The sequence below is a fragment of the Macrobrachium nipponense genome, chromosome 31 (assembly GCF_015104395.2).
Source record: "Macrobrachium nipponense isolate FS-2020 chromosome 31, ASM1510439v2, whole genome shotgun sequence".
NCBI lineage: Eukaryota > Metazoa > Arthropoda > Malacostraca > Decapoda > Palaemonidae > Macrobrachium > Macrobrachium nipponense.
The window spans coordinates 43,411,221-43,428,720 of NC_061093.1; the positions used below are offsets into that span (position 1 = coordinate 43,411,221).

At 36.7% G+C, this 17,500-nt stretch overlaps 1 protein-coding gene across 1 annotated transcript in view; it reads right to left on the minus strand.

Moving 5' to 3' along the window:
• The window catches only part of LOC135206927 (uncharacterized), a 125,935-nt gene that overhangs the window by 44,980 nt on the left and 63,455 nt on the right, over window positions 1–17,500 (minus strand). The window contains 3 exon segments of the mRNA XM_064238429.1: window positions 192–287; window positions 5,739–5,810; window positions 7,916–8,036. Coding sequence (XP_064094499.1) covers window positions 192–287; window positions 5,739–5,810; window positions 7,916–8,036 — 289 coding nt within the window.

Here is a 17,500-nt window from a genome sequence, read left to right on the forward strand (position 1 = left end):
TAAAGTTTGATACTCTTTACTCATTCATCAATTTTCCTTTCTGTTCTCTTATCTGCTGAAGTCAATCATTTCGGAAACTTATAGTCTTATCGGACAAAATAAGGTTTAATTTGCTGTTAGGCTGAATCTATTCAAATATGGTGTTCTTAACATTATGCACAAAGGTGGCTCAGACGAAACCTGCGACATACCAACGACTCCCTTATTGAATAGCGACCGGCGGAAGGAGAGCACCATCCTTCCCCCTATGGTGCTAGTCCTGCTGTCCCTTCGCCCATAAATTGAACCTGAAATGGAAAAAGAAAGACTTCACTAAAATCCATACTTAAACTTTGACCGACACACATCCAAGGGTACAGAGACTATGGCAAGAAAGTTATTCAAACGGAACAAGGGACAATAACAAGCGCTTTATCTGGTGGACAGTGCCAACATTCGAAAAATTGAACAGATGTGCGCCGAATAAACTCGAAGATACAAGGCAGAAAATAAAAGCAATCGACTTCTTATCCCACAATGCGGCATGTGTGTATAACAGGACTTCAGACATTTAACAGGGGACCTTATAATGAACATCAACTTTACAACATATCCAGAAATGCGTTGCTCCGATGAGGACTTAGGTCGAAGTTCATAGGATTAATTTATCTTTTTTTTCTCTCTCTCTATAGATGAGGAACTTATACTCGTTTTTTTTCCATCCGTCCACCCGCCTGTGGTGCTCGCGCATGGTAACACTGCGTCCCGGGCTTTTAATAGTTACGCTATGTGTAAGTTTTAGGTAAATAAAAGGATATCTGGGTGTACATTTGCAACTGAAAAGTGTTTTAATAATTTACTGTGTGCGAATTACATCGTTTATATTCGAAATAGGATATTGTTATTATTGTTGAATGAAAGCTGAATGTAACTATTTAAAGCCTAGGACGCAGTGTTACCATTCACGAGCACCACAGGCGGGTGGACATAACCTTCATGATTCTGTGATTTTACAAAAGACAATCATTTCTTTTACCACAAGTTCCACCACATCTCAGACAGATCAAAGTTGAGTTCAAATGTGTCCATTTTGCCACACGATTTGATACCAGAGATTGTCAGGTGTGTGAAACGTATACATAGCTTCACTAGCTAGTCTATAGGCTTGGATTTCTTTCAGGTGTAAACACGTGCTGGAAGTGGAATCCAAGTTATGATTATCTTAGCTTGTATAAAAAAAAAGTGCAAATCATTCTAAACTGGAACAGCGCCTGAGAGGAGGGAAATCAGACATGGACAATGATTAAACTTTATAAATAACAAAGACATCTGGAAGAAGAAAGAAAAGAGAAAATAAAGATTTAAGAATGGGTAACAGATAGGAATATCTAAGACATTTCCAAGATAATAACAATAACCCACAAACATGCTTTATTAATCAAGGCTACTTCATACGTTTTAGTGATGTCAATGATGTAATACAGTGCAAAAATTAAAGTAGAAAATATATACGGAAATATATACCAGGAGTGCTGAAGTTCGAAATGGTATACCTACGTTTTCCCAATTTGGACCTATGATGGCACTTCGTATTTAAAAGCCTACTCGATGGACCTTGTGTCAAAAAAGGGAAGATTTCAATGAGATATTCAACATGTATGAATTTCCGTAAAGGACGGGTGGTTTGAAAGATCCTATTTATTAAAAATTCGTGAATTTCGTCCTTATTTGTGTTAACTTACCCTCTAGACTTTTGTGTATAGTCTTACCTCGCTTTCCAATCTAAAATGTAACACAAAATGTAGGACAGTTTACGAATCACAGTCTTCTTTCAATTAAATCTTTCTCTCTCTCTTCCTTCCCTCTCCTCCTCTCCTCTTCCTCTCTCTCTCTCTCTCTCTCTCTCTCTCTCTCTCTCTCTCTCTCTCTCTCATAGTACTGAGTGTGAAATAATGTGTAATACACTGTAATGTCTCTGGACTCCATGAGGTACCCAAAAACCATAAAACTTAAGCGAATACACGAACAAACGATAATAATCACCAGTCAATAATTAAATCCTAAATATTTGATTTGAAAGCTTGGCACAAAGAAGTGGGGGCTTATAGTTTTAGGAAAAGGTTCTTTTAAATGAAATAATCCATGGCAAATCACGGAAAGAACATTCATCAACAGAAATGGGGGGCTGATTGTGGTACCTCGACACCCGAGATTTCTCGTAACCAATAATATTCTTCTGAACTTTGCATGAATTTGGCGTAAACATACAATCTGGATAAAGATTAAAAGAAAAACGTAAGTCTTACAACACAGGCATGATTTGATCAAAACACAGCGACAATGTACCATTCCAGCATACTTAGAAGTTCACTCTCGACGTAGTTCGGAAGTCACGTAAAGCCGTTGGTCCCGTTGCTGAATAACCACTGGTTACATGCAACGTAAAAACTCCATACAAACAAACAAACAAACATTCCAGCATACTACGTATAAACACACCGAGAAAGACACCAAAAGATTGACCAAGATTAGTAAGGTCATTGTCGAGAGGACTTACCAAACTTTGACCATATTACACGTATCCTAACTTTCTAAGAACTCTTACCAACAATAAAAGTTAGTCTGCTTTTTCGAGGGGACCTCCATACAAATAAAAAATAAAGTTCCGCCGTTTACCTGAAATAAAAATTTCTCTAATATAATGAATCAATCTTAATGAGTACATTTAAGATGGACTGCCAGCAATCGGGTAAATGGACATATGACATTAATTTCTTGACTGGGTAGTAAGTATAATGGTCGGCCACAAAATGAGTCAACTAAAGTGGTTTTGTTTTTTTTAAACCTATTCTAGATTCCTCCATCGTTCTACGCAGTGCTGTATATATGAGGCGTGGACATGGGCGAGTGTACTTACTACACAAAGCATTTATGATATATTAGGTGCTACAATAAATGTGTGTAGACTGAAAAACTACAGAGTATAGATTGATCTCTTTCAGATTCTAGGGTATATCAATGAACTGTGCACGTTTGCATACGATGACCAAGGGTGGGATTTAGTTAAATAAATGTCCGGTCATCCAATCCAACCAATTCACAAACACTAAACTAAGAAAGGTGGAGTGTGCAAATACAAGGGTGCATATGCAAGGAACTGTCTATTTTTCCTTACTGAAATACACTAGCTTTTTCCAACTGACGCTTCTATCATTCATGTCTTCTGTCTGATAGAACGTCTGCTAACAGAGAGCATCATGCTGCATGTACATAGTTTTCGAATCCTCAGTCGGTATGTATGTGCGACCAATGGAATGAGTTCAGTATGCTCAGGTCACCCTCTGTACTGTGCAGAATCCTTTTATTAGAAACATACAATGAACTATCACCAAGCATTTCGTGAAAGATAAACATCGCGTCAACAGAACTCGAGCACACAACACCGCAGGCAGAGTCAGATGATCATTTACCGCTCCGCTAAAATGAAATGGCGCCCTTTTACAATTCGTTGGTTTTTGGCAAGCTAATGTCAGTCAGTGGTGTCTCTGTCTTCTGCCGTGAGCCTCCGCGCTTGCCTCTGAATTCTGAAAGATATTACATTAAAGGTGCATGAAGCATTCAACAGAATCCGAGACAACAGAGGAAGAGACCACTCAAGCTTGGAAATGGACTGGGGGTAAAAATGGAAGTTATATTTATACACCCAAATTATCTCTACACGCTACCTCTTTGAACTAACCTCTACCTCTTTGAACTAACCTCTACCTCTTTGAACTAACCTAACCTAGGGGCCAGACAAAAAAACCGGGGCTGGTGCAATACATAGTAGATTCACATCAACCGTGCATCTGATCTCTATGCCAGTTCATTACTACGCTCCTGATTGGCTGTTGATAGGCCAATCACAGGCTGGAAACTCAAGTCTATCTCCAGAGGGATACTTTTGAAAGACGTATCCCTCAGGAGAGGTGGAACATACATTCTGCCAATGTGAACTCTCGAGAGAGACTGAGAGTTTCCAGTTCACTGATTGGCTTAGCAGCAGCCAATCAGGGGAGTCCTAAGGGACTGGGGCTATACATTAGATCCACGGTTGATGTGAATCTACTATAGTATAGTACATCTCGGGAATTTGCCACCAGGCAGGGTTACGGTCCAACGTTGGGGTCAATACTATAGTGGCTCCTTCTGTTCCTTGCGTGAGTGAGTGACTGTAGCGTTCGTGATCGAATTTCTCCACACCCAAGACTTGGTCTCGAAAGGAGGTTGCGACGTTTGCACGCCAACTGTATTGTCTTCAAACTCTAAATCTATTTTAAGCTCAAAATGACATTTAAACTGAAGTGCACTCTAAACTCACTCCAATTTGAACTTACCTTGAACTTTGAAATCGAGATCAAATTTGATTCCAAACTGGCATTTAAATCCCAGTGAACTCAAAATGCAATTTCAGTTGTAAATGAACATTATAAAGGAATATAATTTTAATTCAAAATGGAAACTGAACCAATGCTGCACTTTCAACTCACAAGTGAATTTTTATCTCAAAAGCTTAGGGCAGCACAGCTTACACAGACCATACAAGGTTTAGACAAAAGCATTAACTAATGGACGATGCTGACACAGGCATTAAATGACGGAAGATTTTACCAGATAAATATGAAATGGTGTCAGATTTTGACTGAGAGGCATTGAAGGACAACGCAACTTGCACAGACACAAACAAACAAAAATTCCAGCATTACCACAAACTCTACGACATAACTCGGGGAGTACCGATCGAGTTGTAGTCAAGCCAAGCAGAATAGCTGACCAGCCAAACAATGACACGAACAGTTGAGTAATTGACACAAACGTTTTCACAAGTGAGTAACTAACACAAACGTTTTCACAAGTTATTGACACAAACGTTTTCACAAGTGGGTAATTGACACAAACGTTTTCACAAGTAATTGACACAAACGTTTTCACAAGTGGGTAATTGACACAAACGTTTTCACATGTGAGTAATTGACACAGATTTCACAAGTGAATGACAAATTTCACAAGTGAGTAATTGACACACGTTTTCACATTTGAGTAATTGACGCAAATGCTTTCACATTTGAGTAATTGACACAAACCTTTTCACAAGTAAGTAATTGACACAAACGTTTTCACAACTTGCTACGACACTTGACACACACGCTTGAAGGTTAACTATGTTGCACAGCTACCGAAAGGTTTAGTTCAAATCTTAACGAGTATTCTTCATGAAGGTTGTGGAGTAAGTAGCAAGGACAGACATCAAGATCTTTAATAATTTGCGGATACACAATCGAACACTTGTAAATTCCATAAGTAGCACACACACAAACAAACACCCAAGGAATCACAATGGCATTTTTTTTTTTTTTTTTTTTTTTTACGTGGCATCTTGCCTCTAAACTTAGCGCCAAGGTCTCAGTAATGGCTCTAAAATGAAAGAAGTTCAATGAAGATGCCAGTTTCAGAAAAATCAAATATGTTAGTCTACAAAAACAATTGCCGACAATGCACTACTTCCACCTTGCACCAATTCTAAAAAGAAGGAAAACATCTACCGGGCGAAAAGGTTAGCGGCAAGATGCTAAAAAATGCCAGTAAAAGTGTTCTTTGTATGACCGCCACGACAACCAGTGCCAACACTAGAGGTCACTTCAGCGATAATCAATCAACACCAGCGAACAGTTCTTACCAAGGTCCTTTGAATATATTCTTTAAAGGACCTTGGTTCTTACCAGTGACGGCGACGGGCTGCTTCCTCGGAATGGACGTTCCCCGGGAACAGGATCCACCGCTATACGAACCTGCTGCAATATATTGTATGCATCGCCGCTAGTGTCATTTCTCGCACGTCAGTGTTAACGATCAAATCATCAAAAAGTGTCAAGACTGATAAAAATATCATAATACAAATTTGTCTGACAAATATAGAGAGCAATATTATACAGCTGCTGATAGCTTTCGTTATTTCATTCATATATTATCAATGACGGATTGATTCAAGACTGATCAGAATACCATAATACAAATCTGACTGACAAATATAAAGCAATATTACAACTGCTGATAGCTTTCGTATTTCATTCATATATCAGTGACGGATCGTATAGAATTCTTATGATACTTAACGCTACCTGGTAAATTATCAAAAACAAAAGTATTGCTATGAAGTACAATGAATAATCGGAGAGCATGTTAATAGCAACCACGGAAATACAGTCATGTTATTTTCCCACTTCAAACGTCTATAGTTATTCACACATTATACAGGTATGTTATACAATGCAAACACTGCAAGGGGGGGTTATTCATGACGGTAGTTATTGACTAATTTTATAATCCTGAAAATACTATTACCAGGAACGTCTTTACAAGAATTTAACGTTTATTATTATGAATAATGTAAACATCCACTAATAAACATTAAATCCTCACTGAATTTTGGGATTAACTGTGAAGAAATAAGTGGCTACGACAGGTCTTGATCACAGCCAGAGATACTGTGTAAATTAGCACAACATTTTCCCCTAAAATCACACAGAATCGAATCCTCATCTGTCATATACACACTCACACGTTCGAGGATTTTCCTACGGACTGCTCCAGAAGGAAGAAGAGCCTTGTGCTGGCATAAGGCCATATTAATCCACACAACAACGACGACAACGAAGAATTTCGATAAGTGGCTACACTGCCATACATGACGTCTAACATCAAGTGATACACAAACGAAAATCCGGAAAAAGACAGATTCTTTCTTGGGTTTAAATAAAAGCCGATTCCTTACATGGCGGAAGACCATCGTTACGCTCTTCAGACTGCAATAAATGGCATCTCAATAGAATTTGTCCATGAAGAGTTTAAAAATTAACATGGAAAATCAAATGTGCATCTTGTCTGGGATCGAATAAAACTGAATTCTTCTCAGCTCAAGGTGTTAGCTTAGTACTTCACACAGCAGTGAATGAAATTTCAAATAACACAATGATAATATCATCATGAGACATCTGAGGATAATATTGGAATCAACGGCGTCTAATTTATTCATCCTTACGTGAAATAATGTCTTTTCAATACCGAAGTTTATAAAACTGCTTATGACTCAAGCTCGATTTCGTGGGTATTACTACTTCTCAAATAAATAACTCACAAATTATGTATAATTTTCAGCGTCGATAACTAATAGTTCTCCCGTAGCCAGCTTGCAGCATCAACCAATTAAAAATAATTAGTCCAAGGCATAATGGAGACATTCAAACTGCTGATTATGATGAACAATATTTCAAAATGTCAAATTCGTTTCATTTTGTCTAATCTCCAAGTGTTGAAGTCGAATAAATAAGACCATATTGATAAACGCAGAGGCAGCAGTTTTATTCTTTCCGAACTAATGAGCTCTGTAGATTAACCTAAACTGAATTACTTGCTAATTGCACTCTCTTGCTCTCAGAAATATATAGGGAACCAGGAATTGAAATTAATAATTTAAGTCAAGTCTTACTGTTACATACATACATACATACATTACATACATATACATATATATACATATATATATATTATATTATATATATATATATATACATACATTTATACATACATACACACACAAATATATATATAAATATAAGATATATTATATATATAATATATATATATATCTATATATATATATATATATATTATATAATTATATTAAGAATGAATTTTTCAAAATAAACCTCCCCTGTCATTCTGAGTTCTCCGAAAAGATATTTCATTGAAGAACCTTTTATTATTTTCCTTCCTCATATAGTTACCGATTGACAAGAAGAGGAAGATTACAGCAAATGAGATATTTAATTTTTCTCTGAAAAACAAGAAGAAGAAGAAGAAGAAGTAGTAGTCAACGCTGCAGCTAAAACCTTCTTACCTGAGAACCCACGCTGGTCGGCTCCGCAAATGATTTCTTTGAACCCCCGACGGAATGAGTGGGAGCGGAGAGCGTAGATTATGGGATTGCAGGCCGAATTCATGTACCCGAACATGTAAGCCTGAGAACGTGAACGAAATCACAGAATGATTAATATGGCTGACTCTCTGTCTTCGTAATTTCGTCAAGCATCTGAAAATTGGAGGTTATTATTAGAATAATGAAACTGAAGCCGAAGTCAAAAAAGTCGAACATGTAAGCCTGAGAACGTAAACGAAATCACAGAATGATTAATATGGCTGACTCTCTGTCTTCGTAATTTCGTCAAGCATCTGAAAATTGGAGGATTATTAGAATAATGAAACTGAAGCCGAAGTCAAAAAGTCGAACATGTAAGCCTGAGAACGTAAACGAAATCACAGAATGATTAATATGGCTGACTCTTTGTCTTCGTAGTTTAGTCAAGCATCTGAAAATTGGAGGATTACTAGAATAATAAAACTAAGGCCAAAGGCCAAGTACGGGGACCTATGACGTTACCATCACTCATTGTTGATTTTGAGTTGGTCAAAAATGGACAGTCTTTGTTGTTTAAATACACACCTGTGTAGTGTATATATATATATATATATATATATATATATATATATATATATATATATATATATATGTGTGTGTGTGTGTGTGTGTGTGTGTGTGTGTGTGTGCATACATATGTATGTAAGAAATTAAGAATCGATAAATATGGCACGCACACAAACACATACATAGGCCTATACCAACTTAACCAGCATATGAAGCTGGTAAAAATAGACATGCAAACATACCAGTGTATAATTATATTTCAACTTTGTTAAAATTACTTAGTTGCTTAAAGTTGTCTTTAACCCTTAAATCAAATGGTCCTCAAACTATCCCTGCAGGTCAAAAAGTGAATAAATGCACACATATATTGCGGATCCTAACTGTGTTCTAGTTCTATAGCCAACCCTCGAAAACTTCATGATTTCCTCCGGCAACATTTTGTGGAATATTTTCGTGCAGACAAACAGACAACGAAACCATAGTTAACGGAAGGACATCCGTCACGTGCGTCTAAGTAACGAAGGTGACTCAGAGATTTTGGTTGTCAGTAATCCTATCGTAGATTCACATCAACCATGCATCTGATGTCTAGGCCAGTCAGTCCCTTACGACGCTCCTGATTGGCTGTTGATAAGCCAATCACAGGGCTGGAGACTTTCAGTCTCTCTCGAGAGAGTTCACATAGGCAGGACGTATGTTCCGCCTCTCCTGAGGGATACTTTTAAAAGGCGTATCCCTCGGGAGAAGTGGAGTTTGCATCCTGCCTATGTGAACTCTCGAGAGAGACTGAGAGTTTCCAGCCCTGTGATTGGCTTATCAACAGTCAATCAGGAGCGTCGTAAGGGACTGACTGGCCTAGACATCAGATGCACGGTTGATGTGAATCTACTGTTAAAAATATATTCGTCACGACTTAAAAAGTAAGAAAACTTCAACTCAGAAATGAGTAACACGAAAACACAATTTCTTAGTAAGTTTTTTTTATAACACAATTAAAAAGCAAAAAAATTAGTCCTACTGCTAATTCACATAATAAAGATTTAAACAATATAACATAAAAATGATTAAAATCATAAATCAAACTGAAGTCTAAATGATCAACATGGCGTCTTTTAAAATATCTCACAGCTTACGTAAGAGCATCGGAGAGTCCTTGTAATCAGCCAGGCCTATGTCTGGCTGATAGAGCGAGCTGAGCAGGCGCCCTCCGGTTGCTCGAGCCAAAATGCCACAGTGTTTTATTGCAAGGTTTTGCAGTCAGTGCTAAACCTTCCATTTGCAGCAGATCTGTAATTTTCATAATTTCCTAATACGCCTCCGAACCTCAAAAAAATTCAGTTTACATCGCTTCGGTGTATTTTTATACGATTGCTGATTTGATGGTTTCAAAATAAGTATCCTATCTCGGATTTTCGTAGCTTCAAACTATGTATCCAATCGCTGTATTGAACCCTTCCAAGTATGAATCCAATCACTACTTTCCATTGTCTCAGAATATGTTTCAGGTCGCTGATTTTCAGTTTCAAAATATGTCAACAGATTATTTGGTCAAAATACCCTTCTGGGCACTGAATTTCATCGATTCCAATAGGTTATATTCATTGCTTAAAAATATGGATCCTACAACTGATTTTATCACAGCAAAATGTTTATCACCAAAACCATATTATGAACGCTTTTATTTATTTATTTATTTATTTATTTTTTCTTCGTGAATAATAAGAGAATCTCAAAATACCTTTTGAAGCAGGTTAGAACGCGTACAGTTCCATTGTATGTGGATCCGCAAAAACTTGTGTTTTATGTTCTACACGAGAAAAGTTCGATTACAAACGTAACTGTCTATTCAACTTTTTTTTTTTTTAGAGATAGAGACAAAGAGAGGAGAATGTAATCGCAAAAATGACTATTACTAATACTGACATCTAGAGAGAGAGAGAGAGAGAGACATATATATCTCTTGAATTCCTTAAAATTACGAACCACATCTAATACTAATGAACTGGAAGAATGCAATGATGAATTCAGTCAACCCATCTACTTGCATTCTTGCATTCACTGTCTGTAATTCAGGACTACCATAACCGGGCACCCACCTAACTGACAAAAGAGATGCTTCCAAGACTACTTAACGTTGACGCTCTACGACAACGCATGACAACGAACGAGGGGGAGGGGGGGATGGTAAAACTTCACTATAATACCTGATTTACTTTGTAAAGTTGGTGAGGTTGACGACATAATATACATTTATCTAGCTATAATGGTCCCTCAACGAAAAAAAAAAAGTGTGTGTGTAGGGAGGACAAGAAGTAGCGACAGGTCCCTATCTAAAACGGAATGATGATTACATATAGTAAAGAGACGGAAGCAGGAAGACAGGCTGTAGTATGTGGTACGTGGTATGACGAGCTTTGGAAGTGAAATAAGTAACGTTTCCCAAGCACGCGAGAGCAGAAGTCTGATGGAGGCCCCATACACTACAGAGAGAGAGAGAGAGAGAGAGAGAGAGAGAGAGAGAGAGAGAGAGAGAGAGAGAGAGAGAGGTTGGAGCAGCCATCACAAAGAACTACTACATAAAGATATTATGTATGTACTAGCCGTTATCGTATGTCATTTTCCCCATTCTGAGATGGGGGAGAAGTTTATCAAAACCTAAAGCAAACATCACCTATCTAAAATATCAAATTAGACTTCTGAAGAGAGAGAGAGAGAGAGAGAGAGAGAGAGAGAGAGAGAGAGAGAGAGAGAGAGAGAGAGAGAGAGAGAGAGAAATAACCTGACAGAAGGGACAGTTCTACTGTAAGAATACAAAGCAAAAAATGTAGAGTAGTATCGATACAGATAGCGTCGTGTAGCTGTCAAAATTTTAGGTGGTCACCAAGTCCTGTAGAGCCCTGAATGTTTTTACTCTCACGGATCAATTTTCGTCATGAGAAATCGTAGCTCTGTACTCCAAAGAACTCCACATCTGATGACTATAACCGAGTCTTGTTTGCTGTTGAAAAAGATCTCGTATCTCTGTAAATGAAATTCCCAATCAAAGTTCTGATGGTTGCGTGCTTTTTAAAAGCTTTAGTTAGCTGAAGATCTACGTGCTTTCGCTCTCCAGAACAACCAGTACAGATTCATGTACATAAAAAGCTCAACATTTTCCACTCTCGTTACGTTTGCAAATTCTGCTCCGTCTGTCTCAAATTCACTTTATGAATCAGACGAGCCGGAGAAAGTTCGAAGCAGAAAAAGAGCTCGAATTCCAGTGATCCGAGAAACGAACCTCAAGCGAACAACTTTGTCTCGCTGTCTGTGATTTCAAGTTACTTCAACTAAGTATACTGAATTGAATTCAACTGAATATAAAACTTATGCCAAATGCCAAGCACTGGGACCTATGAGGTCATTCAGCGGTGAAACTGAAATTGACAGTAAAAGCTTTGAAAGGCGTAACAGGAGGAAAACCTCCCACATGACACTGTGAATCAATTGTTAGAAGAGAGTGGAGAGTAAGATGGAAGAAAGAGAATATGAAAGGAGGTGCAGTAAAAAGAACTAAAGGGGTTGCAGCTAGGGGCCGAAGGCACGCTGCAAAGAACCTTAAGTAACGCCTACAGTGCACCGCATGAGGTGCACTGACGGCGCTATCACACTATGGGGTCAACTAAGGATATAAGCAGATATAATCGTACGTGAATCAAAATATAGTATATACCCAGTGCTTAATTAATTGATCTACAATTCGGAAGGTTTAAAAGCGAAACAAAGAACGAAATTTTTCTGCATATTTGAAGAGATATTATGTAGCGGCTAGTTTAACCGTTGTGTAGTTCCACGTTGGACGAGTGGATTTCACGCTCGGCTACCAATCCAGCGGTCCGAAGTTCGATTCTCGGCTCGGCCAACGCGGAACCAGAGGGATTTATTTCTGGTGATAGAAATTCATTTCTCGATATAATGTGGTTCGGATCCCACAATAAGCTGTAGGTCCCGTTGCTAGGTAACCAATGGGTTCCTAGTTAAGTAAAAATATTATCTAATCCTTCGGGCCAGCCCTAGGAGAGCTGTTAATCTGCTCAACGGTCTGGTAAAAATAAGATATGCTTAACTCAACCGTTGTGTGTGTGTATGAGAGAGAGAGAGAGAAGAGAGAGAGAGAGAGAGAGAGAGAGAGAGACAGCTTAGTGATGAATTGTCGGATGATTAAAAGCCGCAATATTTCGAACACCCATTGTGTTCATTTCTAAACAAAATCTGTTACTGAGAAACCAGATATCATTCAGCGTGAAGTATAATTAGTTATGCGCAATATACATAATATAGGTAAATATACTAAACTTTCAGGGTAACAATAGACCGGCATTTTATGCAGTTTTTTCATTCTTACTATTGCCCTAAGTGTATTTCGAAACCACTGACGCCAAAATTGCTTGTTTAAAGGGTGGGGGCAGTAGATATAGAAAATGTTGTCTCTGAGGGGTAACTATATAAGAATAACTAGCAACATTCTGTATGGGGAAATGTTATCTCTGATGGGCAAATATATAAGAATAACTGGTAACATTCCGTACGGGGAAATGTTATCTCTGATGGGCAAATATATAAGATAATTAGCAACGGGACTTCTTTATCAATGTTGTAGAAAAGAGAGTAAAGACTGGAGAGGTTCGGGATGTCTACCTTGGGGAACACCAGACAAGAATGGCCCAAGGTCACTATACAGACCACCATGAAACTTCTTGTTGGTCAACTAAAACTCTGTGCCCTATAGCAATTATGAAGTTCATCATTCGGGTGTTATGCTGTTACCCAAGTGAAAGACTGAAACAACATTAATCTGGGATGAAGTTGCAAGAATCATGGCGCCAACCTCCAATAAGTTACCAATACTATATATATATTAATAATATATGATATTATATATATAATATATATATATGTGTTTGTGGTGTGGTGTGTTGTGTGTTGTGCTTTGTGTGTTACACATACACACACATACAGGGTGTCCATAAAGTCCCAGTACCATTCTGAGCAATAAATAAATGTAATAGTAACTGGGACTTTATGACACGCTGACTATCTAATACATATAGATAAATAATACATATATATATGTATATATAATATATATATATATATATATATATATATATATATATATACATATATTATATATACTATATATATGTATATATAATATATATATATTTATGTATATATATATATATATATATATATATAGTATATATATTTTATATAATATATATGTAGATTGTATTATACTGTGCAAATCTCAAGTATGTATACACTTCCACTAGTGTGGAAAATAAACAGACGCCAGAGGATGCCAGACTGCTATCCCCTCCGGATGTCCCGAACCCTTATCTGTGTAGAGACTCATGATGACGGGACTGAAGAAGTACTATATACTATTACCTCTAAAACAACTATCCACAAAGCGCATCTTCCATTGTTTTTGCTTCACGACGTTCTCTACACACACTCATTACACATAGCTCAACCGAGTGAAGGAAATTGCTGGTTATTCATGTCAAAATAGATTAAATTCGGCGTAATAATACACCATCATAATGTTATACAAGAGGGAAAGGACAATAATGACTCCATTTTTTTCTACTAAAGAGCAATAAAGAGAAAGTCGAAGGGAAAACGCAAATAGAGCGATAAATCTTTCTTTCTACCAGTGTGACTACTTTAAAAGGATGTTTAATATATATATAAATATATATATGTGTGTGTGTGTGTGTGTATAATTATACACTCACACACACACACCACACACACATATATATATATATATATATATATATATATATATATATATGTGTGTGTGTGTGTGTGTGTGTGTATATTTATATATATAGTATATATATATATATATATATATATATATATATATATATATATACGTATATATACACATATATATATATATATATATATATATATATATATATATATATATATATATATATGCCCGTCTATTTATGTACTCGAAAACCCCGGGGTGTTTATATTGAGTTTTATAAATGTTTCCACAAACACTATATATATATATATATATATATATATATATATATATATATATATATATATATATATATATATATATATGTGTGTGTGTGTGTGTGTGTGTGTGTGTGTGTGTGTGAGTGTATATTGTATATATATATATATATATATATATATATATATATATGTATATATATATATATATTCGAAAAATAGCACGACCTTTGCGTTAAATGCAATATACATCCTTTTAAAGTAGTCACACTGGTAGAAAGAAAGATTTATCGCTCTATTTGCGTTTTCCCTTCGACTTTCTCTTTTTCTCAAAGTATAGCATATCTTCTTCACTCTCTGGACGTTGAAGTGTTAGTCAAGAATATTCAGGCCTATTAATACTTACTGCTCTTCAGTAAAAAAAAATGGAATCATTATTGTCCTTTCCATCTTGTATAACATTATGATGGTGTATTATTACGCCGAATTTAATTCATTTTGACACGAATGACCAGCAATTTCCTTTACTCGGTTGAGCAAATATCAGCCACATTTTATTTAGTTTAATTATCCTTATGATTCTGGTTCATATGCAGTTGTACTTTAATTACGGGTCCTCTCTCTCTCTCTCTCTCTCTCTCTCTCTCTCTGAAATAAAATATAATTGAAATCTCTGGCTCATTTGGGATAACCTTAAATCTCTCTCTCTCTCTCTCTCTCTCTCTCTCTCTCTCTCTCTCATCTCTCTCTCTCTCTCTCTCTGAAATAAAATATAATTGAAATCTGCAGTTCATTTGAGATAACCTTAAATCTCTCTCTCTCTCTCTCTCTCTAAAATCTGCTGTTATATGGGGATAACACTAACTCTCTCTCTCTCTCTCTCTCTCTCTCTAAAATATTCTGTTAAATTGGGATAACACTAAATTTTTATCTCTTTCTCGCTCTCTGATGATATGCTCTCCCTTGTATTACGGGGATAACTCCATTTTCTTAAGAGACGTAAGGGCCTTTTTCACGAGTATTTCGGTGTCTGAAGCAGATATCAAATTGTCATTAAAAGTTGTGATCCTCAGCTTACGTTGCCACAGGAGCTCTTGAAAATGTCTCTTTGATATAAGACATCAGCTTTCTCTATATTTTATATTTTCAAAAGTATTATTTATACAGCTCAGTCATTAAATTTACAGTGTTTTTATAGTTACGCCCACATGTATGTCCTTAACTGGTCATCCTTATCATATGTAACTATGCTAATAAGTTATAACGGAAACTTAGAACAACGTCAGTGGCACAGGCTAGAATTACCTTTCGAAAACAAAACATCCTTTAAAGAAATAAAATAACTTGAGAGGGAATAAAGCTGTTCTATGCAGGCCACACAGGTTTGGGGAAAACCAATACTGGCAGTAGAGACAGGTAATCCCCACGTAAGCATGAAGAAAATGTTTTAAAGGTGAATTACTTAGGAAATTTAATGTGCTTAAAGCTGACTCATTCATAAAAGAATATGGTTTTCATTAGAAAAAAGTAACATAAAGGGGAATACTGAAATAAGAGATCGCTTATTAAAAAATAAGTTAACAAATTAATAAATAGGTATAAATGACATCAAATTATTAAAATACGAGGGGAATCGTTTTAGGATAGTAATCCATCTCGTTATCGAAATATCTACCTAGGTAACTTTTTTTATTTAATTTAATTTTTTTTTTTTTGCGCCTAACTTAAATGGCATTATTCCCAAGATATGGCGTCTCTCCCAGGACCCCTTTTCACGGATCTTCCAATTCTTCCATTTTTAGACAATTTGTTAAACAAAATCTCAGCTCTTGTCCGTTTGACTCTTCCTCTCAGCTCACACTTCAGAACACTCGAATATTTTCTCAGACTCTCAGCAATTCTCTAAACACTTTTAACACTGTTCAGAAGCTGATAAAAATAAGGTGTGATGTAAAGTAAATAAGAATGACTGTATAATTTCATTCGATTTCCTTATATTTACGTCCAACAAGAGTTTTTTCTGGAGGAATGTGGTTTGTTTGCTTGTTTGTTTGTTTGTTTGTATGGTGTTATTACGTTGCATGGAACCAGTGGTTATTCAGCAACGGGACCAACGGCTTTACGTGACTTCCGAACCACGTCGAAAGTGAACTTCTATCGCCAGAAATGCACATCTCTCACACCTCAGTGGAATGCCCGAGAATCGAACGCGCGGCTACAGAGGTTGCAGGTCAAGACCATACCGATCACGCCACTGAGGCGCTCGTAGTTTTTTTTTTTTTTGGGGGGGGGGGGGGGGGGGGGAGGAGATGGTTTGTTTGTCTTTGTCAGTAGGACTACACAAAATGTAATATCTCGACTTTTGCGAAACTTTCACCACAGTTGGGCCTCAGGAATCGCAACAAGTGGATCAGTGTATGGGAACTTTTTCGAAGGTAGGCACATTTCTCGGCCTTGGCGGAGATTTGCGGTTTCCAAACGCTCACTGCAGATGCATTTAGTTCATTGTGTGTGTCTTAACTTCTCGAATTCTTCACAATTTTTTTGGCACACTCGTCCCTACAAAGCCTAAGATCCAAATGCAAAAATATGAAGAGACTGACACCCGTGGCAGAATTCGAACCCGCATCCGGAGTATCAGAAAACGACGTCACGTTACGGAGCTAACAACGAGTGCTACGGAAGTCGGAATTTCTCCATATTCTTGCATTTGGATCTCAAGCTTAGTACTAGCAAGTATGAAGAATACAAAAAGTTAAGATGGCTTTGTAGTTATGACGATTACATGCGTATCTAGTAAAAAGTGAACACATGAATTATATATATAATATAATATATATATATATATATATACATATATATATCATATATATATATATATATATATATATATATATATATATATATATATATATATAAATTCTTCCGTAAAAAAAGGATACGTCTCAAGTATAAAAGGCCCACTAAAACAATGGGTTT